Source organism: Scyliorhinus canicula, chromosome 1 (genome assembly GCF_902713615.1).
Source record: "Scyliorhinus canicula chromosome 1, sScyCan1.1, whole genome shotgun sequence".
NCBI classification, from domain to species: domain Eukaryota; kingdom Metazoa; phylum Chordata; class Chondrichthyes; order Carcharhiniformes; family Scyliorhinidae; genus Scyliorhinus; species Scyliorhinus canicula.
Window position 1 is genome coordinate 104,044,445 of NC_052146.1, and position 18,596 is coordinate 104,063,040.

The 18,596-nt window shown below is 44.1% G+C and overlaps 1 protein-coding gene across 3 annotated transcripts in view; it reads left to right on the forward strand.

The window, feature by feature from the left end:
• The window catches only part of kdm1a (lysine (K)-specific demethylase 1a), a 98,008-nt gene that overhangs the window by 68,074 nt on the left and 11,338 nt on the right, over positions 1-18,596 (forward strand). For 2 of the 3 annotated variants that reach the window (XM_038796790.1, XM_038796773.1), the window contains exons 19-20: positions 318-445; positions 11,444-11,590. In XM_038796790.1, the coding sequence (XP_038652718.1) occupies positions 318-445; positions 11,444-11,590 (275 nt within the window). Of the gene's footprint in view, positions 1-317; positions 446-11,443; positions 11,591-16,052; positions 16,307-18,596 lie in introns of those variants that run through there. The other variant, XM_038796781.1, reaches the window with a different exon arrangement.

Here is an 18,596-nt window from a genome sequence, read left to right on the forward strand (position 1 = left end):
TTTTCAATGTGACCAATTGTCTCTGCTTATTTACATTCTAAATCAACACTCTTGGGAATAAAACATGCTTCTTTTAATGTTCAACATTTCCAGACACATTTGGATCCATCTTCTGCTTTCTGGCCCTATTATGCCCGCTTTGATTCCCTTTTCCTGGAAATGTATATTGTTAATTAGACTAAAGTTAAATAGTTGGACACATATTAAATCCACGAATGCTGCAGTTGCTCTGTAGTTGCATAAAATATGGAACTTGCTTTGAGTAACCACGGGCATGTGGTTGCAATTCTTTTCATTGTTAATTTGTCCATTACCAGCACCAATCCTTTTGGCTCTCGTGGCTGGAGAGGCTGCCGGGATAATGGAGAACATTAGTGATGATGTCATTGTCGGTCGCTGTCTAGCCATCCTGAAAGGAATATTTGGCAGCAGTGCAGTACCACAGGTATAAAGATGCTAAGATTGCTTGATGTGATTTAATTTTCTAATGTGTCTTTCTCGGTGGAAAGGTGGTGTGGGGTGGGCTGGCTGAAAAGACAGAAAGGAGGGCTTTGAAACTTCAGCTTGACTGTTTTTAAACATAACTTCAGACTTTGTAACATACTGCAGTATAAATATTTTGATGCTTTATTAATTCTGGTGTTAATTTCCGAGGAAATAGCAAGGGGGGGGGGGGTGAGAGAGACCCCAGCAAGGGGGTGGGGGGGGGGGGGGGGGGGAGAGAACCCAGCAAGGGGTGAGGGGAAAGATGATTTTTGTAGAAGGGCGGGAACTGATTTTTTGTTTTGTAACTGAGCGGGACTGATAATTAAAGTTACAACTGTCAAAAACCCTTTAGCAATAAACCCACAGCCCTGAGAGCTGCCAACAAATGGTACCCTAAGACACCTCATTAAAAGGTGGTTGCCGTATTTTAAATACAGCAGCCCCAATAAGATCCTTTGCTTATTCAGATGCATGATAACCAGCACAAAGTCTTGTGTTTCTGCCCTAACTGCAATTTGGAAGGAAACCATGATGAACAAGTTACTTCCAGTCAAAACTTCTGCATTGTGTCAACCATTCAGCCAGGTGTTAAATTTCTTTGTTGACAATAGCTACATCGCGACCAGAAAGAAGGACAAATGCTGGATAATTTAAGATGCGTGAATAAAGTGTCAAGTTTTATCAAACCACACATGATGAAAGGGCAAGCCAAAATAAAGCAAAATGTTTTACTCAAAACATTTCATTTTGGCATGAAAATGAATCTCTTATGGCTGGAGGAAAAGATTGGAAAATATTCCTGAAGTCCACGCATCTACCCCAGGGTCCAGATCACTGGTGAGTGGACATTAATTCATAAATAGTTCTACGTAGAATAGTCTACTGTTACATCCGCTTTGGTAAATCTATTAAAATGCCACCTGGAAATCTTATCACAATGTATATTTATCAGTGTATATATATTTTTTGTCATCAGGTCTGCTGCTGTATTCTCCTGTGGAAGTTTTCACCATTTTGGTCAAGACTGAAAATCTTATCAAACAGCGAGGAACGGGGTTTCAAAGTATGCTGAACATTGGCATAAAGTTCCATCGCTTGTTAGATACTCCTATGTCTCTGCAGGGGCACCCTCAAAACATTCAGCGACTTATTCTTCACCAATGTGGGAATTTCTAGTCGGAAACTGCTTCTGCAGCATGAATATAGGATTATGAGCTACTGTAAAGTAGCTATTTTGTGTCACTTTTTTCAGGTGACAGGAAGAGTCATTTATTCTCACTCTGCAATGTTGTCTATCTACGCCATGCAAATTTTTGAAATGTGTCTCCCCAAATTGGATCCACACATTGGTGGCTGCTCACCCTACTGGGTAGAACTGCAATCACTGCTATTAAATATGATGTAGCACGCTGCCCGTTCCCTTCCCTCTCACATCTTAGCAACATTATTTAGGTGCCCTGTCTAATTGTAGTTGCAAAAACGTCCAGTCTATCCACTCTAATATTTTCACTATGCATATGCAATCTTCCCTCCTATTTGAGTCCACTTGTGATTTATGTAAGTCTGCGGCAGATTTATCCTTTTTTGCACACTTGCATGTGCACAATAACTTGAAGAAACCAGCTGTGTGGGGGGGGGGGGGGGGGGGGCGTTTTGGTTGCTACACAGCCTACAGGGGACATTGTCTATATGCCACACCTTTGTACCTTTTGTAATAATGCACTCATTTTAATGTGAGGGAGGGAGCATAGCATACATTTGAAACATGTTTGCAATCCTCTGTACTGATCCATCATTGCTCTCTGTTTGTCAGGATAACAGGGGTAGCTGTTTCCATTGCTGTGGTTATGCATGGCAAAACAAATTGATTGTAATTGTGCTGACCAACATTAGGTTCAACCGTTGGCAGGAAATTTGAGTAAATCAACCATGTTATGATTTGCTAATCATTGGTTAAACCTGGTTAAAATTTAGCCATGCCTTAGTAATTAGCTTAATTATTGCTGTTAATCCATGTATGTTAAAATTTGACTGTCTTTTGAAATCCATGTGAGAAGAATGTGGACCATCATTATTACTGAATATCATTACTTCTGAACCAAGCTATTCATAGGTGTGGGGTGTTACAGTTAGGGTCATCTGTTACGCATTAGCGTGTATGCCCCGTTTTTGAAACACTATGCATTACTTCTGGCCTGTTGAGATTTAGATCAACCAATATGAGAACAGCTTTTCTAAGAGGGGTCATCCTCTTTTCAAAAGTTATTGCATGTAAAAAGGCTGTATATTTTTAAGTAGGTTTTTCTGCACAGTTCCAGAAGTTGCACAAAGACTAATTTATTTTCAAACGTTCTGTATAGACTGTAGAATACAGATTAGACCCCCGCAACTTCATGAAGGTTCAGTGACAATAAAAAAAAATGCATTCTGTGCAAAATGTACAGCCATATATATAGCATGGAATTGGCCTGTCCTGTTGATTCCCTTGTTCCGCTATTTCCCATTTCTTTTGCCATTAGCATTTTTTGATCCATGGATGTTTAATGGACGTATACTGAGCAGAGGAATTGAGGAGCTCAAAAGTTACAAAATAGTGCACTGCGCTAGCTTTTGAATGACAGAACTCAGACTTCCTGGCAGCCGAGAGAGATTGAGGGATTTGGTATGATTGGTTGGCCGGTGGCCAATAAATTAGCAAAAGGCCGTATTCTGCCCGACAACGGGCAGTAATTGGGTCCTATCCGAGTGGGATGGTTTACAGAGTCCCAAGGAAAGGATCATCCGATCCTATCATTACAGACTGAAAGTAGAAACTTCGAAAGAGACTGAAGGAAGGTGTTACAGCACTCTTTTTTTTTCCCCCTCTGTGTTTGTGTGTGTGTGTATAGAGGATGGGTTGAGTTGGAGCAGGTGGGTGGTCAGAATTGGGTAATAGTTAATGAGTTGCATTTTCTGCATATTTAATTATAGTTATTATTGTTTAAATCTACAAACCTGGTAACTAGTTACCGGCTGCCAAGGGTGTTTTTCTAAGAAGTATTTGTTAAGTTTACGTTGTATTGTGACTCTGGGTCAAGTGGGGTTGGAATTGACCGTGCACTAGCCCAGGGGATTGTTACGTAACTTGTGGATTTTGGATCTTTGCAATGGGAGACAGCGATGTTTGGCTTGCAGCATAAATTAAAAGGAGACCCCAGGTTTGTAGCGGTATGCCAGAATAGCTCTGCAAACTGCTACAGTTTTTCTTCAGATGTAAGTTGCCTTTTTTTTTACTTAAAAGGGCTTCAAAATGTCAAGCTAAGAAAATTGGCAGGTGAATTAAAAAGAGATACCAGATAAAGTCAGGAAGGTAGAGACAATTAAAGCGATTGCTCATCATTTGAAGTTGAACGAGATGCTAGAAACACAGGAGAGCCCACAAAGTAGTGTAGCATCAAATACATTTTCTGGTGGGGAAATCGAACTGGAGGAAATTCGATTGCAGTTCGAGCATGAGAGGGAATTAAAAAGAATAGAAAAATAAATCGGTGGGTAGCGCTGCTATCTCTCAACACCAGGTTCAATTCCAGCCTTGGGTGACTGTCTGTGAAATTTGCACATTCTCCCCATGTCTGTCGATTTCCTCCGGATGCTCCAGTTTCCCCTCACAGTCCAACGGTCTGCAGGCTAGGTGGATTGGCCATGCTAAATTGCTACTTCGTGACCAAAAGGTGAGTCGGGGATTAGGCAGGGGCGTGGGCTCTTTCGGAGGGTTGGTACAAACTTGATGGGCCGAATGGCCTCCTAGACTTTTGGGATTCTGTGATTCTTTTCTATGAAATGGAAATGCAGCAAAAGAAAGTGAAAGAACTTTTCAAATGGGAATTGAAATGAGTTTGGAATTATAGAGAGAAAAAAGCAAAAGAGAGTGAGAGTTCCAGCTTGAGGCACTAGAAATTAAAAAGGAGCTGCCAACAGCTAGAGGGGAGCTGAATCCTAGAATGGAACCCAGTGGCCATATGTTTACGTTTTCCCTCCTAAAATTTCAAAACATGAAGTAGAAATATTTTTTAGGGCATTTGAGAAAATAGCAACCCAAATGGAGTGGCCAAAATAAAAGTGGACATTACCCATGCAAAGCAAATTGCTGGGCGGGTACAGAAAGTGTATGCTTCCCTGTCAGAAGGGGTGTCTAAGGATTATGACGTGTTGAAAAAGGCTATTCTGGGTGCACATGAATTAGTTCCGAGGCATATATGCAAAAGCTTCAGAAAGGAGGCAGCCAGGACAGATTTATGCTGAATTTGAAAGGGTTAGGCAGAACAATTGTAATGGTTTGGAAGAGCATTGGGAGTTGAAACTACCTACGAGGCTCTGAGGTGTCATTCTCTTAGAAGAATTTTCCACCTTCTGTGATTTTTTTTTTCAGTATCTAATTCTAAGGGGAAATTTAGCGTGGCCAAGACGCCTCCTCTGCAGATCTTTGTGTTGTGGGGGTGACACCCACGCAAACACAGGGAGGATGTGCAAACTCCACACGGGTGGCGACCCGGGGCCGGGATCAAATCTAGGTCCTTGGCGCTGTGAGGCAGCAGTGTTGACCACTGCAACACCATGCCGCCCAATCTAGCTTCTGAACTAACCCGTGTTCAAGACCAAAGGGTGATGACCATGAGGCAAGCAGCAATAATGGCTGACGATTATGAGCTGATACATGAATTTAAACCTTTGTTCCGTCATCCACATAATTCTCTAAAGGATACTGTAGTAAAGTAGGACACGTTTGTTCAGCACATTGGAAGTTGTGAGGAACGTTCATGGGACTTGTTGGGGTTCATAAGGAGTAACCTGAAAAGGGAACAAAAGTGGAGAATACTTCAGGGCAAACTGTAGCTCTAACTGGAACTGGGAGACCTGAGATAAATCCTGATGTGGGAGCACATATAAACACTGATGTGGGAGCAGGTATGATGAATGAGTTGGATGAGAGATATGCAGGATTCTTCTCTAAGAGGAAGATTACTCCATTTTCATCAAACAATGTAGCTCAACCCATAACTATTTTAAGGGACACAGGTGCTATGCAAACTCTCTTACTGGAAAGGGATTTGTTTTCCACCAGAGATCTCAATGAAATCTAGGTTATTAGTGAATGGGATAAGTGGAGATTATATTTGGATTTGGATTTTGTTTATTATCACGTGTACCGAGGGACAGTGAAAAGTATTTTTCTGCGAGCAGCTCAACAGATCATTCAGTACATGAAAACAAAATAAAGGAAATATATAATAGGGCAACACAAGGTACACAATGTAACTACATAAACACTGGCATCGGGTGAAGCATACAGGGTGTAGTGTTAAATCAGGTCAGTCCATAAGAGGGTTGTTTAGGAGTCTGGTAACAGTGGGGAAGGAGCTGTTTTTGAGTCTGTTCGTGCGTGTTCTCAGACTTTTGAATCTCCTGCCCAATGGAAGAAGTTGGAAGAGTTAGTAAGCCGGGTGGGAATGGTCTTTGATTATGCCGCCTGCTTTCCCCAGGCAGCGGGAGGTGTAGATGGAGTCAATGGATGGGAGGCAGGTTTATGTGATGGACTGGGCTGTGTTCATGACTCTCTGAAGTTACTTGCGGTCTTGGGCCGAACAGTTGCCTCACCGGGCTGTGATGCAGCCAAATAGGATGCTTTCTATGGTGCATATGTAAAACTTGGAAAGAGTTGGTAATATCCCAGTTCCATTTTCTATAATGGGAGTATGATTTATTGTTGGGTCCAGTAGTTATTGGAGGGGTTAAGAAATTACCAGCGGATAGAGTAGACTTACTTTTGGGGAATGATTTGACAGGAGTGAAGGTTATAGCTTCACTCATGATTACAGAGGGTCCGAGGGAAGATACAGAGACAGAACAGTTGCAGGCTCAATTTCCAGATATTTTCCAGTCTTGCGTGGTGACCAGGGCAATGACTAAATTAAGTTCATCACCAGAGATTAAAAGTGCACCACAATCAGATGGTAGAGCAGCCGAAACTATCCTCAAGACTGAGGATAATTCCGAGGAAGTGTTTGGTAGAACTTCATTAACGGAGGCCAAGGAAGCAAATCCAGACGTACATAAATTAGTACAGTAAGCTCTCACAGCGGTTAAGGCTGTGGTGGTTCCAGAGTATTAAGAATGGAGTTTTGATGAGGAAGTGGACATGTCCTCACTGGCCTGCGTGCGGGTGAGGAATGGATGTTGTTCATCACATAGTGGTACTGCTAAATTATCATGGGAAGTACCGCGGAAGTACACTCTCTCTCACTCACTCTCACTCTCACTCTCTCACTCTCTCTCTCTCTCTCTCTCTCTCTCTCTCTCTCTCTCTCTTTCCCCCCCTCTTTTTCTCGTTTTTGCTCTCGTTTGTTCTCTTTCTTTCTCTCATGAAATCTATCACAAATTGAAAACAGAATCCTTGATCTGAAAGGCCTAGACTGAAGGAAGTTTGCTGGAAGACAACCATCATTTGTTCATTTCAATTGTGTTGCGACTCTGGGTCAAGTGGGGCTGTAATTGACTAGGCATTAGCCCAGGAGTTCATAAGATTTAAATTAACCAATATTAGAACAACTTTACTAAGAGGAGTCATCCTCTTTTCAAAAGTCAACAGGGCATATGTTTTTCAAGGAATAGTTTTTCAAATTGGTTTTGCAATTTAGCTTGGCCAATTCACTTGCCCTGCATGCAGAGTACAGTGTTTTTCTACACCGTTCCAGAAGTTCCACAAAGACTGATTTATATGTCGCACTAGCAATCGAACCGCTAGCAATCGTGCTCAGGGCAGCAAAGAATTGGAGGGGGATCCGAAGGGGAGGCAGAGAGCACAGAGTCTCACTCTGTGCAGATGACCTGCTCCTCTACATCTCGGACCCACAGAGCAGCATGGACGGAATCATTGCGCTTCTGAAAGAGTTTGGAGCCTTCTCGGGCTACAAACTCAACATGAGCAAAAGCGAGATCTTCCCAGTACACCCGCAAGGGGGAAGAGGGAGGGGGGAGGGGGGGCAGCACTAAAGGGGCTGCCGTTCAAACAAGCCTGACACAAATTCCGCTACCTGGGGATCCAAATAGCCCATGACTGGAAAGGGATCCACAAATAGAACCTCACCAGTCTGACGGAGGAAGTAAAAAAGGACTTGCAAAGATGGAACACACTCCCACTCACCCTCGCGGGGAGAGTCCAGACGATCAAAATGAACGTACTGCCCAGGTTCCTCTTCCTGTTTAGATCCATTCCGATCTACATCCCCAAGGTCTTTTTCAAAGCACTGGACAAACTAATCATGGCATTCGTATGGGGGGGGGGGGGGGGGGGGGTAAAAATGCTAGGATCCCAAAGAAGGTCCTACAAAAAACAAAATCCAGGGGGTGCTAGCCCTCCCAAACCTACAATTCTGCCACTGGGCGGCAACAGCCGAGCGTGTAAGGGGATGGATCCAGAAGCCGAGTGGGTGCGTGCGGAGGAAGCCTCCTGCGTGGGGACCTCCCTCCGGGCCCTCGCCACGGCAGCACTCCCATCCCCACCCAAAAAACACTCCAGCAGCCCAGTGGTGGCAGCCACCCTCCAATCCTGGAACCAACTGTCGCAGCAATTTGGCCTGATCAAAATGTCAGACAAAGCTCCCATCTGCAACAACCATAGGTTCACACCAGCACTGACTGACGCCACCTTCAAAAGGTGGAGGCAGGACGGGGGGACACTGACAGTCAGGGACCTATACACTGATGGCAGGATTGCTACACTGGATGAACTTAGAGAAATTTCGGCTAGCCAGGGGGAACGAACTACGGTATCTGCAGCTCAAAAACTTCTTACAAAAGGAGACAAGGATGTACCACCCAACTGCCACGACAGACACTACTGGAAGACCTACTAGACGCAAGTATCCTAGATAAAGGAAACTGCCGCGACATGTATGACCGACTGGTAGAAAGGGCCGACACCGTACTGGATGCAACAAGAAAGAAATGGGAGGAGGACCTGGGGATTGAGATAGGGTGGGGACTCTGGAGCGAGGCACTACATAGGGTCAACTCCACCTCCACGTGCACAAGTCTCAGCCTAACGCAACTAAAAGTGGTACATAGAGCCCACTTAACAAGAACCCGTATGAGTAGGTTCTTCCCGGAGGTGGAGGACAGATGTGAACGGTGCCAAAGAGGCCCGGCCAAACACGCCCACATGTTCTGGTCTTGTCCCAGACTTGTGGAGTACTGGACAGCCTTCTTTGAGGCCATGTCCAAAGTGGTGACGGTGGAGCCATGTCCGATAGTGGCGATCTTCGGGGTTTCAGACCAGCCAGATCTATTCCTGGGGAGGAGGGCAGACGCCCTTGCCTTTGCCTCCCTGATCGCCCGCCGTAGAATCCTGTTTGGCTGCCGGTCAGCAGCACCACCCAGAGCTGCAGACTGACTGTCCGACCTCTCGGAATCTCTCCAAATAGAGAAAATCAAATTCGCCATCCGAGGGTCAGACGACGGCTTCCACAGAACGTGGGAGACATTCATGCAACTGTTCCGGGACTTGTTTGTGGCCGGGTGGCCAAGAATCAGGGGGAAATGGTCGTGAGTCGGGGGAAGGTAGCCGGGGCATGTAGGGGAGATGTGGACTGGGAGGGAGGAGGGGGCGGAAAACGGCTAAACCTGAGGAGGGAGGTGCGAACCACGGCGGGGGGGGTGGAAGACAGCTAAACCTAGGGAGAGGGAGGCGAACCGTGGAGGGGGGGGACGGCGGGGGGCAGGGAAGCGGGAGCCGGAGGGAGGGGACAGGTTGCCAAAACTTGCATGACATCTCCAGGAGCGGGGAACGAGGAAACTGGAGATGGAGAAGCCGGAGCGTGGGACGGCAGTGAGACCCATCCGAGAAGGGCGGGCGACAGCAACACAGCACAGCCAAATATCGCACACTGATTTTCTCCCCTGCACCCAAAGGCGTGCTTGCACCCCCCCCCCCCCCCCCCCCCCCCCCCCCCACCCCCCCAGTCCCCGCCCCCCCAGGCAGTCGCCTACTTACGTGGTGTGGGTAATTTTGTCAGATGTACAGAGCTACCGCTGTCGAGCTGGTGCACAATACCCCACCAGTTATTCCATTTCATATGTTATTGTATTTTTTTTATGTTGGGGTGTGCCCTTCTCCTCTAAATGTGTGTTTATATATAGTGTGTATATATATGTGTTTCTTATTCTGTGTACATAACCGTAATTATGCCTTGTTCAAAAAAACCTAATAAATACATTTATTTAAAAAAAGACTGATTTATATTTCATAGAAATGATCTATATAGACCGAAGAACACTGATTTGAACGCTGCAACATCATGAAGGTTCAGTGATGCTAAAAAAAATGCATTCTGTAAAATGTACAGCCATGCATATAACATGGAATTAAATTCCAGATGAGATTGACAATGTAAAACAGTGTGTGGGGTGGGACACGGTTAGCTCTCCTGCCTCACAGCGCTAGGGACCCGGATTCAATTCTGCCTCGGGTAACTGGAGTTTGCACATTCTCCTTGTGTCTGTGTGGGTTTCCTCCGGGTGCTCAGTTTTCCCTCCCACAATCCAAAGATATGCAGGCTGGGTTGATTTTACAGTCGCTGTTTATTTTTGAAAAAGTGCTCCCATCAGTACTATACAATTAAGTGTTAGTCTAGATGTTGTGCTTAATTTTGTGCAAAGAGGCTCAAATCTGTAACCTTATGAAAGTGCTACAAATTAAAACATGGCTGATATAGTCTAACAGTAGCGTGGGACCTTGTTCTGAGACCAGCCTTAATATCAATGTTATAGCATCCATTGCTGATGTGCCCCAGACTACAGTATCTCCTGTCAAACACAACTCTCCTTGCAGATCCCTGGAATTGTCTATTCAGTTAATCTCCTCTGCTCTCTCCCCAATGCTAGTACAAACCATGGTTCTTTCCACGCAATACTTCCATACTCTAGAATAATGCAAGTCGAACATTTTCCTCCCCATCCTGACATTTTCAGACATGTAGCTGTGTGTTGAAGCAAAATATAAAAATTCTCTACATTTTAAAGATGTGTATGAAAAGCACAAACCAGGACTTTGAATAGTGTGTAAAACATGTCATTCTTAAATTGTTATATTAAGTTTTATTGAAGTTTTTTATAGAATAATATAACACTGGCACAATTATTGATGATATGTGTTATTTTTAAAGCTTTCAATTAAACTTGTATGAGATTCCTTGGCTGATTTATTTTCTTTCAGCTTTCTGAATGACTGTGAAATTCACCCTTTACGTACAGTGCTAAATATCACAAATCAAATGTATTCATAGTTACCATTTGTAGCATGTTACTGTTATCCTCTGATTCCTGTAACCAGGTCAACCTGATGTTTTGGCTAATTAATGAGGACTGCTCATAATATGTTACCCTTGAGATGTTCTGTGTGTTTAGCAACTTTAATAACTGAGATGTACAGTGACAAATATATGCTATGCCACACTTGTCTGTTTTATAATTAAACAAATTTTGAGCAAGCATGTAGAAAAATTCTCTTCCTCTTTTGCGTTCCTTGACAGCTGTGGAGAGGGCTGGTTGGGTTGCCATCAACTATATTCGGAAGGCAAGGTTGACCTTAAATGTATGAAGCTGTTATTCTGGTGGGACAAACCTGTCCATTAAGGGGGGGGGAAGAAGATCAAAAATATACAAGAAGATGAAGTCCCAAAGGAATAAAACGTTTATTTCCCAGTCCATCTTTATTGTTTGCATGAAATTCACTTCTCTTTCATCCCATCTCCATTCACTGTATTGTATGATCAGTTGGAATTTTTGAAGATTGAATTTCTAAAGAATGCTTCAATTAATGTTCTTGAGGAATGGCCGTAAGACGCAACCACTGAATAATCCTTAGTTCTGAAGTAGAAAGGTGGTTTGTTACTTAATTAATTACTTTTCTTTGTCCTTGCAGCCGAAGGAAACTGTTGTCACTCGCTGGCGAGCCGATCCATGGGCCCGTGGTTCCTACTCCTATGTGGCTGCTGGTTCTTCTGGTAATGATTATGATCTAATGGCGCAACCAGTGACCCCAGGCCCCAGCATCCCTGGTGCTCCTCAGGTAAAATTCTAATTGGACTTCGGCAGTTTTACAGTGAAATAATTAGCTTGAGGAGAAATGTGCATTTTGATTCCTGGAGATATTAAATTTTTGCTCCTAATATTGTCGACTTATTTATTTGCAACATATCAGTATCTGAGACATGAACTTGCTGCGTCACTATCGCAATATCTCTCTGTCAGTAGGGTTTCAATAAAGACTATTGGAAGGACTGATGAAATTGTTGTTTTGTCTAATGGAAAGCTGCCAGTGATCTATTTAAAAATGTCCATCCACAATAAAATATAACTGGCGGAGTACCACGTTTATCACTGTTGACAGTGAAGCATATTTGGGACTATGCCTTGGGATGTACGCTAGACAATAAAATGCAATTTTTGTTGTAGCATACAGATATGAATGCAGTAAGTCAGTTTGCAATGCAGGATATGTCATCAATGTTATCTCTTTACTGATTATATTCCTGGCGCAAGTCGTCTAATTCTCAAATCTGTGTAAAGCTCTTAAATGAAACACATAAGACATAGGCAGAGAAGTAGGTCGTTCGGCCCATCGAGATCATGACTCATCTGATGATCCTCAATGCCACTTACCTACCTTATTCTCATAACCCTTGATTCCCTTACTGATTAAAAATCTGGCTATTATCAGCCTTGAACATAGTTATCGAACCAGCCTCTATAGCTCTTTGTGGTAAAGAATTCCACAGGGGAGGTATTGTCACTGAACTAGTAATCCAGAGTACTCTAGGGTCCCAGGTTCAAATCCCAACACTGCAGATGGTGAAATTTGAATTCAGTAAAAATCTGGAACTAAAACCATTGTCGATTGTTGTAAAAACTCATCTTGTTCCCTAATGAAAGAAATCTGCCGTCATTACATGTGACTCCATACATACATGTGGTTGATGCAATAAATGCTGGAACAATCTGTGATGCCAACATTCCCATGTAAAAAAATCTACCCTCTGCGAAGAAATTCCTCCTCATATCTACCTTAAATGTGCGACGTATTACTCTGAGATTATGCTTTCTAGACTCTCCCACAACTTCTCCGCATCTACTCTGAGCCCCCTATAAGTCAATATGGTCGCCTTGCATTCTTCTAAACTTTTAATGAGTACAGCCCCAACCTACTCAACCTCTCCTCGTAAGAAAATCCATACCTAGGTCAGTCTAGTGAACCCAGAGCCTACTTTAAGGCAGAAAATTCAAGTTATTGCGATAAATAAAAAGTTTGTATCTGCCGAGCAGTCCGCTGCAAAGTGTGTGACTTCAATCAGTTGCGATAGTGTTTTTCAGTTTGTAAAGAGATGCAACTTGTATTCAGCGGCTATATACTATGGAAAGCAGAAATGCCAGTTTGCCTGATGCAAGTCTGAGCATAGTTTGTGGCAGAAGCTATGGAGAGCTGTGTGTGACCTACTTTCTTGACAAGTGGGAGGATAGTGTGGAGTTGAATGGTTATGAAAAGGATGAGGCAAGTTGAAAAGGAAGCAGCTAAGAGATGGAAATGTATTTTGTCAAGAGTTTGCAGCTGAATTGACAATTATGTTGTCCAGTTGTACCTGCCGTTCAGACGTGTGGAAGGCACTAATGTCAAGCTGTAGTTATTTCAAAAGGAATATTCAGTTTGCAGGTAATCCTTGACGCATATTCTGTGCGTGCTTAATCTAAATCATAGAGCACAGTGGGTGCCATTTGATTCTTTGCGCTTTTGAAAGGGCTATTCAGTAGTCCCACTCCCTTGCAATTTCTCCGTAGTCCTGCAGAATTTTTAAAGTTGCTAATGAACCTGCTTCCACCACCCTTTCAGGCAGTGTGCTCTAGTTCATTAATGACATATATTATTTAAGAAGTGTTTCTAACTTCCTTTTTTTGTTATTTACACATCTATTTATAAAATCAAGGGCCCTGTATGCTGCTTTCACAGTCTTGTCAATGTGTCATACCAGCTTAACACAAGTGGAAGGATAGTGTGGAGTTGACTGGTTATGAAAGGAATGAAGCAAGTTGAAAAAGAAACAGGAACAACTAAGAGACAGTGTGTTTTGTCAAGTTGTGCCATTTAGTTTGTCTTCATTGTCCTTTTAAAATTTCATTGCTTCACACTTCTCTGCATTAAAGTTCATCTGCCATGTTTGTTTATTTGACCAGTGTGTCCACTTCCGCCTGTAGTAGTCTGCCACCATTTTCCTCATTGTATACTAATTTCTGAGTTTTGTGTCATCAGCACCGTTTGAGATTGTGCTGTATACACCAAAAAGAACTGTGGTCCTAATGTTGACTCGAGGGGACATCGCTGTATATATCTTGCCAGTCTAAAAAAAAAGCGACCATTCGGCACTGCTTTCTGTCTCTTAATCAATTTTGTATCCATTCTACCGTTGCCTTTGAATCCCTTGGGCTTCAATTGTGCTAACAAAATCTATATTTGGAGCTCCCTAAATAATTAAGGGAATAGGATTTGAATCAAGTAGAGAAAGGTGGTTTATGACTCGTGTAAGGTACATAATCCGGTTAAAATTGGGCATATATAGAGAATGTATATGTTTAGCTGACTAATCTGCACTTGCTGGTTTATCTCTCTCTGCTTTTATTGAACAAGGTTTTACATGTTCAACTCTGCAGAAGTACCTCCTCTATTTTTATCCTTGATGTGCAGATGCCGGCGTAGGACTGGGGTGGGCACAGTAAGAAGTCTTACAACACCAGGTTAAAGTCCAACAGGTTTGTTTCGAATCACTAGCTTTCAGAGCACAGCTCCTTCCTCCAAGTGAATCCTGAAGAAGGAGCTGTGCTCCGAAAGCTAGTGATTCGAAACAAACCTGTTGGACTTTAACCTGGTGTTGTAAGACTTCTTACTATTTTTATCCTATCCAGTTTGTCGTCTATGTCCTCCTTTTGCTGCACCATTGGAATAGCATTTGTGCCAGGTGGTGACCAGGTCCTACAAGGAGAATCTCTCCTTGACATTCAATGACATTACCATCGGCAAATCCCCACCATCAATCCCCTCGGGCACACTATCGACCAGAAACGGAACTAGCCATAGTGTGGCTACAAGAGCAGGTCAAAGGCTGTGAATTCTGCGGTGAGCAACTCGCCTCCGGACTCCCCTAAGCCTGTCCACCATCTACTCTCCAATTGCCTGGATGAGTGCGGCTCCAAAAATGCTCAAAAAGCGACACTATCAGGATAAAGCGGCCTTCTTGACCACCACCTTAAAGATTCAGTCTCTGCATCACCGGTGCACAGTGGCAGCAGTGTGAATTATCTATAGCACTGCAACTCATCAAGGCTACTCTAATAGCGCCTTCCAAACCTGTGACATCTACCACCTAGAAGGATGAGAGCAGCAGGCTTGTGGAAGCACCACCACCTGCAAATTTCCCTCCGTCACACAAACCATCCTGACGTTGAACTATACCGCTGTTATTACTCTGTCGCAGGGTCAAAAAACATGGAACTCCCTTCATAGCCCTGTTTGGGTGTACCTACGCCTCATGGTTCAAGAAGGTGGCGCAGCACCACCTTGTCAAGGGCAATCGGGGATGGGGAACAAGTTGGTCTTGCCTGAAAAGCACACATTTAATACCTCAGTCCTTCCTGTGCTTCTACAAGACCATCTTTTTAAATCTTTATTCACTGTCCTTTTTATGTTTATATTTTTATAAAATACTTTAATTGATCCTTTTTAATATTACCATCAATGTTTTCCCATGTTCTCTTACGCTCCCCTCCTTATTTCCTTTTTCCGTTCTCTGCACCTGTATGCTGCTTGATTTCCTCCTATATTAGGAATCCGCTGTTCATCATGTGTTTTTCCTTTTAATTGATTTTTGTTTTTACGAAAGTCATTCTTGGGGATTGGGGTGAAATTAATGAAATGAAATTTGTTTGCGAATATCCCAAATGAAAAGCCATACTTTTGTCAGAATTCACAGTCTTTGAATTATTTTTGTTGGAGAGCAGTTGGCAGTCTGACAGTAACACCTTGATTGTCCAACTGAAGCGAACAGCGCAGAGAGAATTATTTAATTTTGTTGGGGCCATTCTCAAAATTGTTAAGAGTGCCTGTCCCCATCTAGAAAGTTTCAGAAAATTTGACAGCACTCCAGATCTTGTGAAGAAACAAAAGAAATATGTTTAAAATATTTATTTGCAATAACACACAAATGTTTGCAAAACTTGCGTTGTGATCCTTGCCTCTCTGTCCCTGTGTGAGCGCGCAGGCTAGCTGTCTTGCTTCTATCCCATATGCTCTCTTTACCCCCACGTATTGTCCCGACTCCTCTTTCACTTAAGTTAGAAAAATAATTAATATATATATATATATATATATATATATCTGCCCTCCCCAATCCAATTATTTTGACCATTTCTCACCCCCCCCATCTTACTCGTTTTACTTTACTCTTTTTTTCTCTCTCTACAACACGTTCTCTTTTTGCATCTTGCAGCTGCTCAGCTCTAGGAGGAGATTGCAGGAAATGGAGAGTGCTGGCTACTTGAGCAAAGTTGGACATTGGCAAGAGGACATGTGGCAGCAGGATATGGCTGGAAGAGGCACATTATGACTGATTAACTATAAACTTCCCTCTGTTGGAAAATACTGATTAAATACACATGCCCTAGAAGACACTTGTAGGGTTATAAGAATGGCAGTTTTATAAGTCCATGCCATCCTGACTGATTCTGTCCAATGTTTTCACCTGGCAAAGTCTTTTGATGCATCGGCAATTAAATAAAGAGAACTGGATTGCATAAGATCAAAAGATTAAATTGCGTACTGATTCTTAACATGGGTAGGCTCATACTTCTGTTTGACGACTTCTCTCTGAACAGAATAAGACCATAAGACATAGGAACAGAATTAGGCCACTTGGCCCATTGTGTCTGCTCTGCCATTCAATCATGGCTGATATTTTCTCATCCCCATTGTCCTGCTTTCTCCCCATAACCCCTCATCCCCTTATATTTTTTTAAATAAATATTTTATTGAAGTATTTTTGGTATTGTAACAACAACAAAATAGCCAATGTACATGAAACTATAATCATAGTGCAAAAGCTGTCTCCCTTCCTTACAAGTCCCACATTTATTAACCCCCTACTCTGAGCTAAACTAAACCCCCCCCCCGCTGACGATTAATTTTCCGTGAAGAAGTCGACGAACGGTTGCCACGGCCGGGCGTGCCCTATCAGTGATCCTCTTAAGGCGAACTTGATTTTCTCCAAACAGAGAAAACTAGCCATGTCCGATAGCCAGGTCTCCGGCTTCAGGGGCTTTGAGTCCCTCCAAGCTATAATATCCGTCTCAGGGCTACCAGGGAAGCAAACACTAGAATGTCTGCCTCTTTCTCCTCCCTGGATTCCTGGGTCTTCTGACACCCCAAAAATCGCCACCTCTGGACGCAGTGCCATCCTTGTTTTTAACACCATGGACCTGACATCTGCAAACCCCTGCCAAATCCCCTAAGCTTCGGACATGTCCAGAACATGTGGACATGGATCCCTGGTCCTCCTGCACATTTCGCACATTGTCTTCCACCACAAACGTGGTGGAACTCGACGTGTCTGCCCAGAGGCCATCCTCTATCTCTCCTCCTAACTCCTCTTCCCACTTGCGCTTCAGGTCCTCAGTCTGCATCTCCTCTGACCCCATAAGTTCCATATAAATGTCACAGACGCTCCCCTCTTCCACCCACCCTCTGGAAACTACCCTGTCCTGAATCCCCCTTGGTGGTAGGAGTGGGACGTTTAACACCTGTCTATGTAGGAGGTCCTGCACCTGCATGTACCTGAATTTGTTTCCCCATGCCAACCCAAACTTCTCCTACAGCGCCTTCGTACTCTGAAAGCTCCCCTCTATAAACATATCCCCCGCCCCCCCCCCATCCTCTCAGTCTCTGCTCTCCGCCATATCCGGAACCCTCCATCCATACGTCCCGGGGTAAACCGGTGATTATTTCAGATTGAGGACCAGACCGATACTCCATCTGCTCCCACATGTCTCCTCCATTGCTCCCAGACTCTCAGGGCCGCCACCACCACGGGGTTGGTGGGGTACTGTGCCGGTGGGAACGGCAGAGGCGCAGTTGCCAACGGCCCCAAACTGGTGCCCTTGCATGAAGCTGTCTCCATACGCTCCTATGCCAACCCTCCCCCCACCACCCACTTCTTGATCATGGCTATATTCGCCACCCAGTAATAGTTACTAAAATTTGGCAGCGGCAGCCCCCCCCCCCCCGGACTCCGCTCAAGCATTACCTTCCTTACCCGTGGGGTCTTGCCCACCCACACAAAGCAGTGAACGCTTTGTTGACCCGTTTAAAAATGGACCGTGGAATAAAAATGGGGGGCATTGAAATATAAGCAGAAATCTCGGGAGGACCGTCATCTTCACCGTCTGCACCCTCCCAGCCAGTGATAATGGAAGCGCGTCCCATCTCTGAAAATCGTCCTTCATTTGGTCTACTAGTCTGCCAGATTTAAATTATGCAGCTGGTCCCATTCCCACGCCACTTGAATGCCAAGGTACCTAAAGCTTTCCCCGACTAATCTGAACGGCTGCTCCCCCAATCGCCTCTCCTGTCCCCTCGCCTCCATTGCAAACATCTCACTTTTCCCCATATTTAGCTTATACCCTGAAAACCGGCCAAATTCCCCGAGAATCCTCATGATTTCTTCCCATCCCCTCTATTGGGTCCGATACGTACAGAAGCAGGTCGTCAGCATAGAGCGATACTCTGTGCACCCCCTCCCCGGGCCCAGACCAGCCCCTTGAGGCTCTCTGAGCAATTGCTAACAGCTCTATAGCTGGCGCGAACAACAGTGGGGAGCGGGGGCATCCCAGTCTCGAACCCGGTGTAGTCTAAAATAGTCCAATGTTGCCCTATTAGGCCGTACGCTTTCCCAGGAGCGTGGTACAGCAACCTGACCCAGTCAATAAAGCCCCGCCCAAATCCGAACCCTCCCAGTACCTCCCACAGATAATCCCATTCT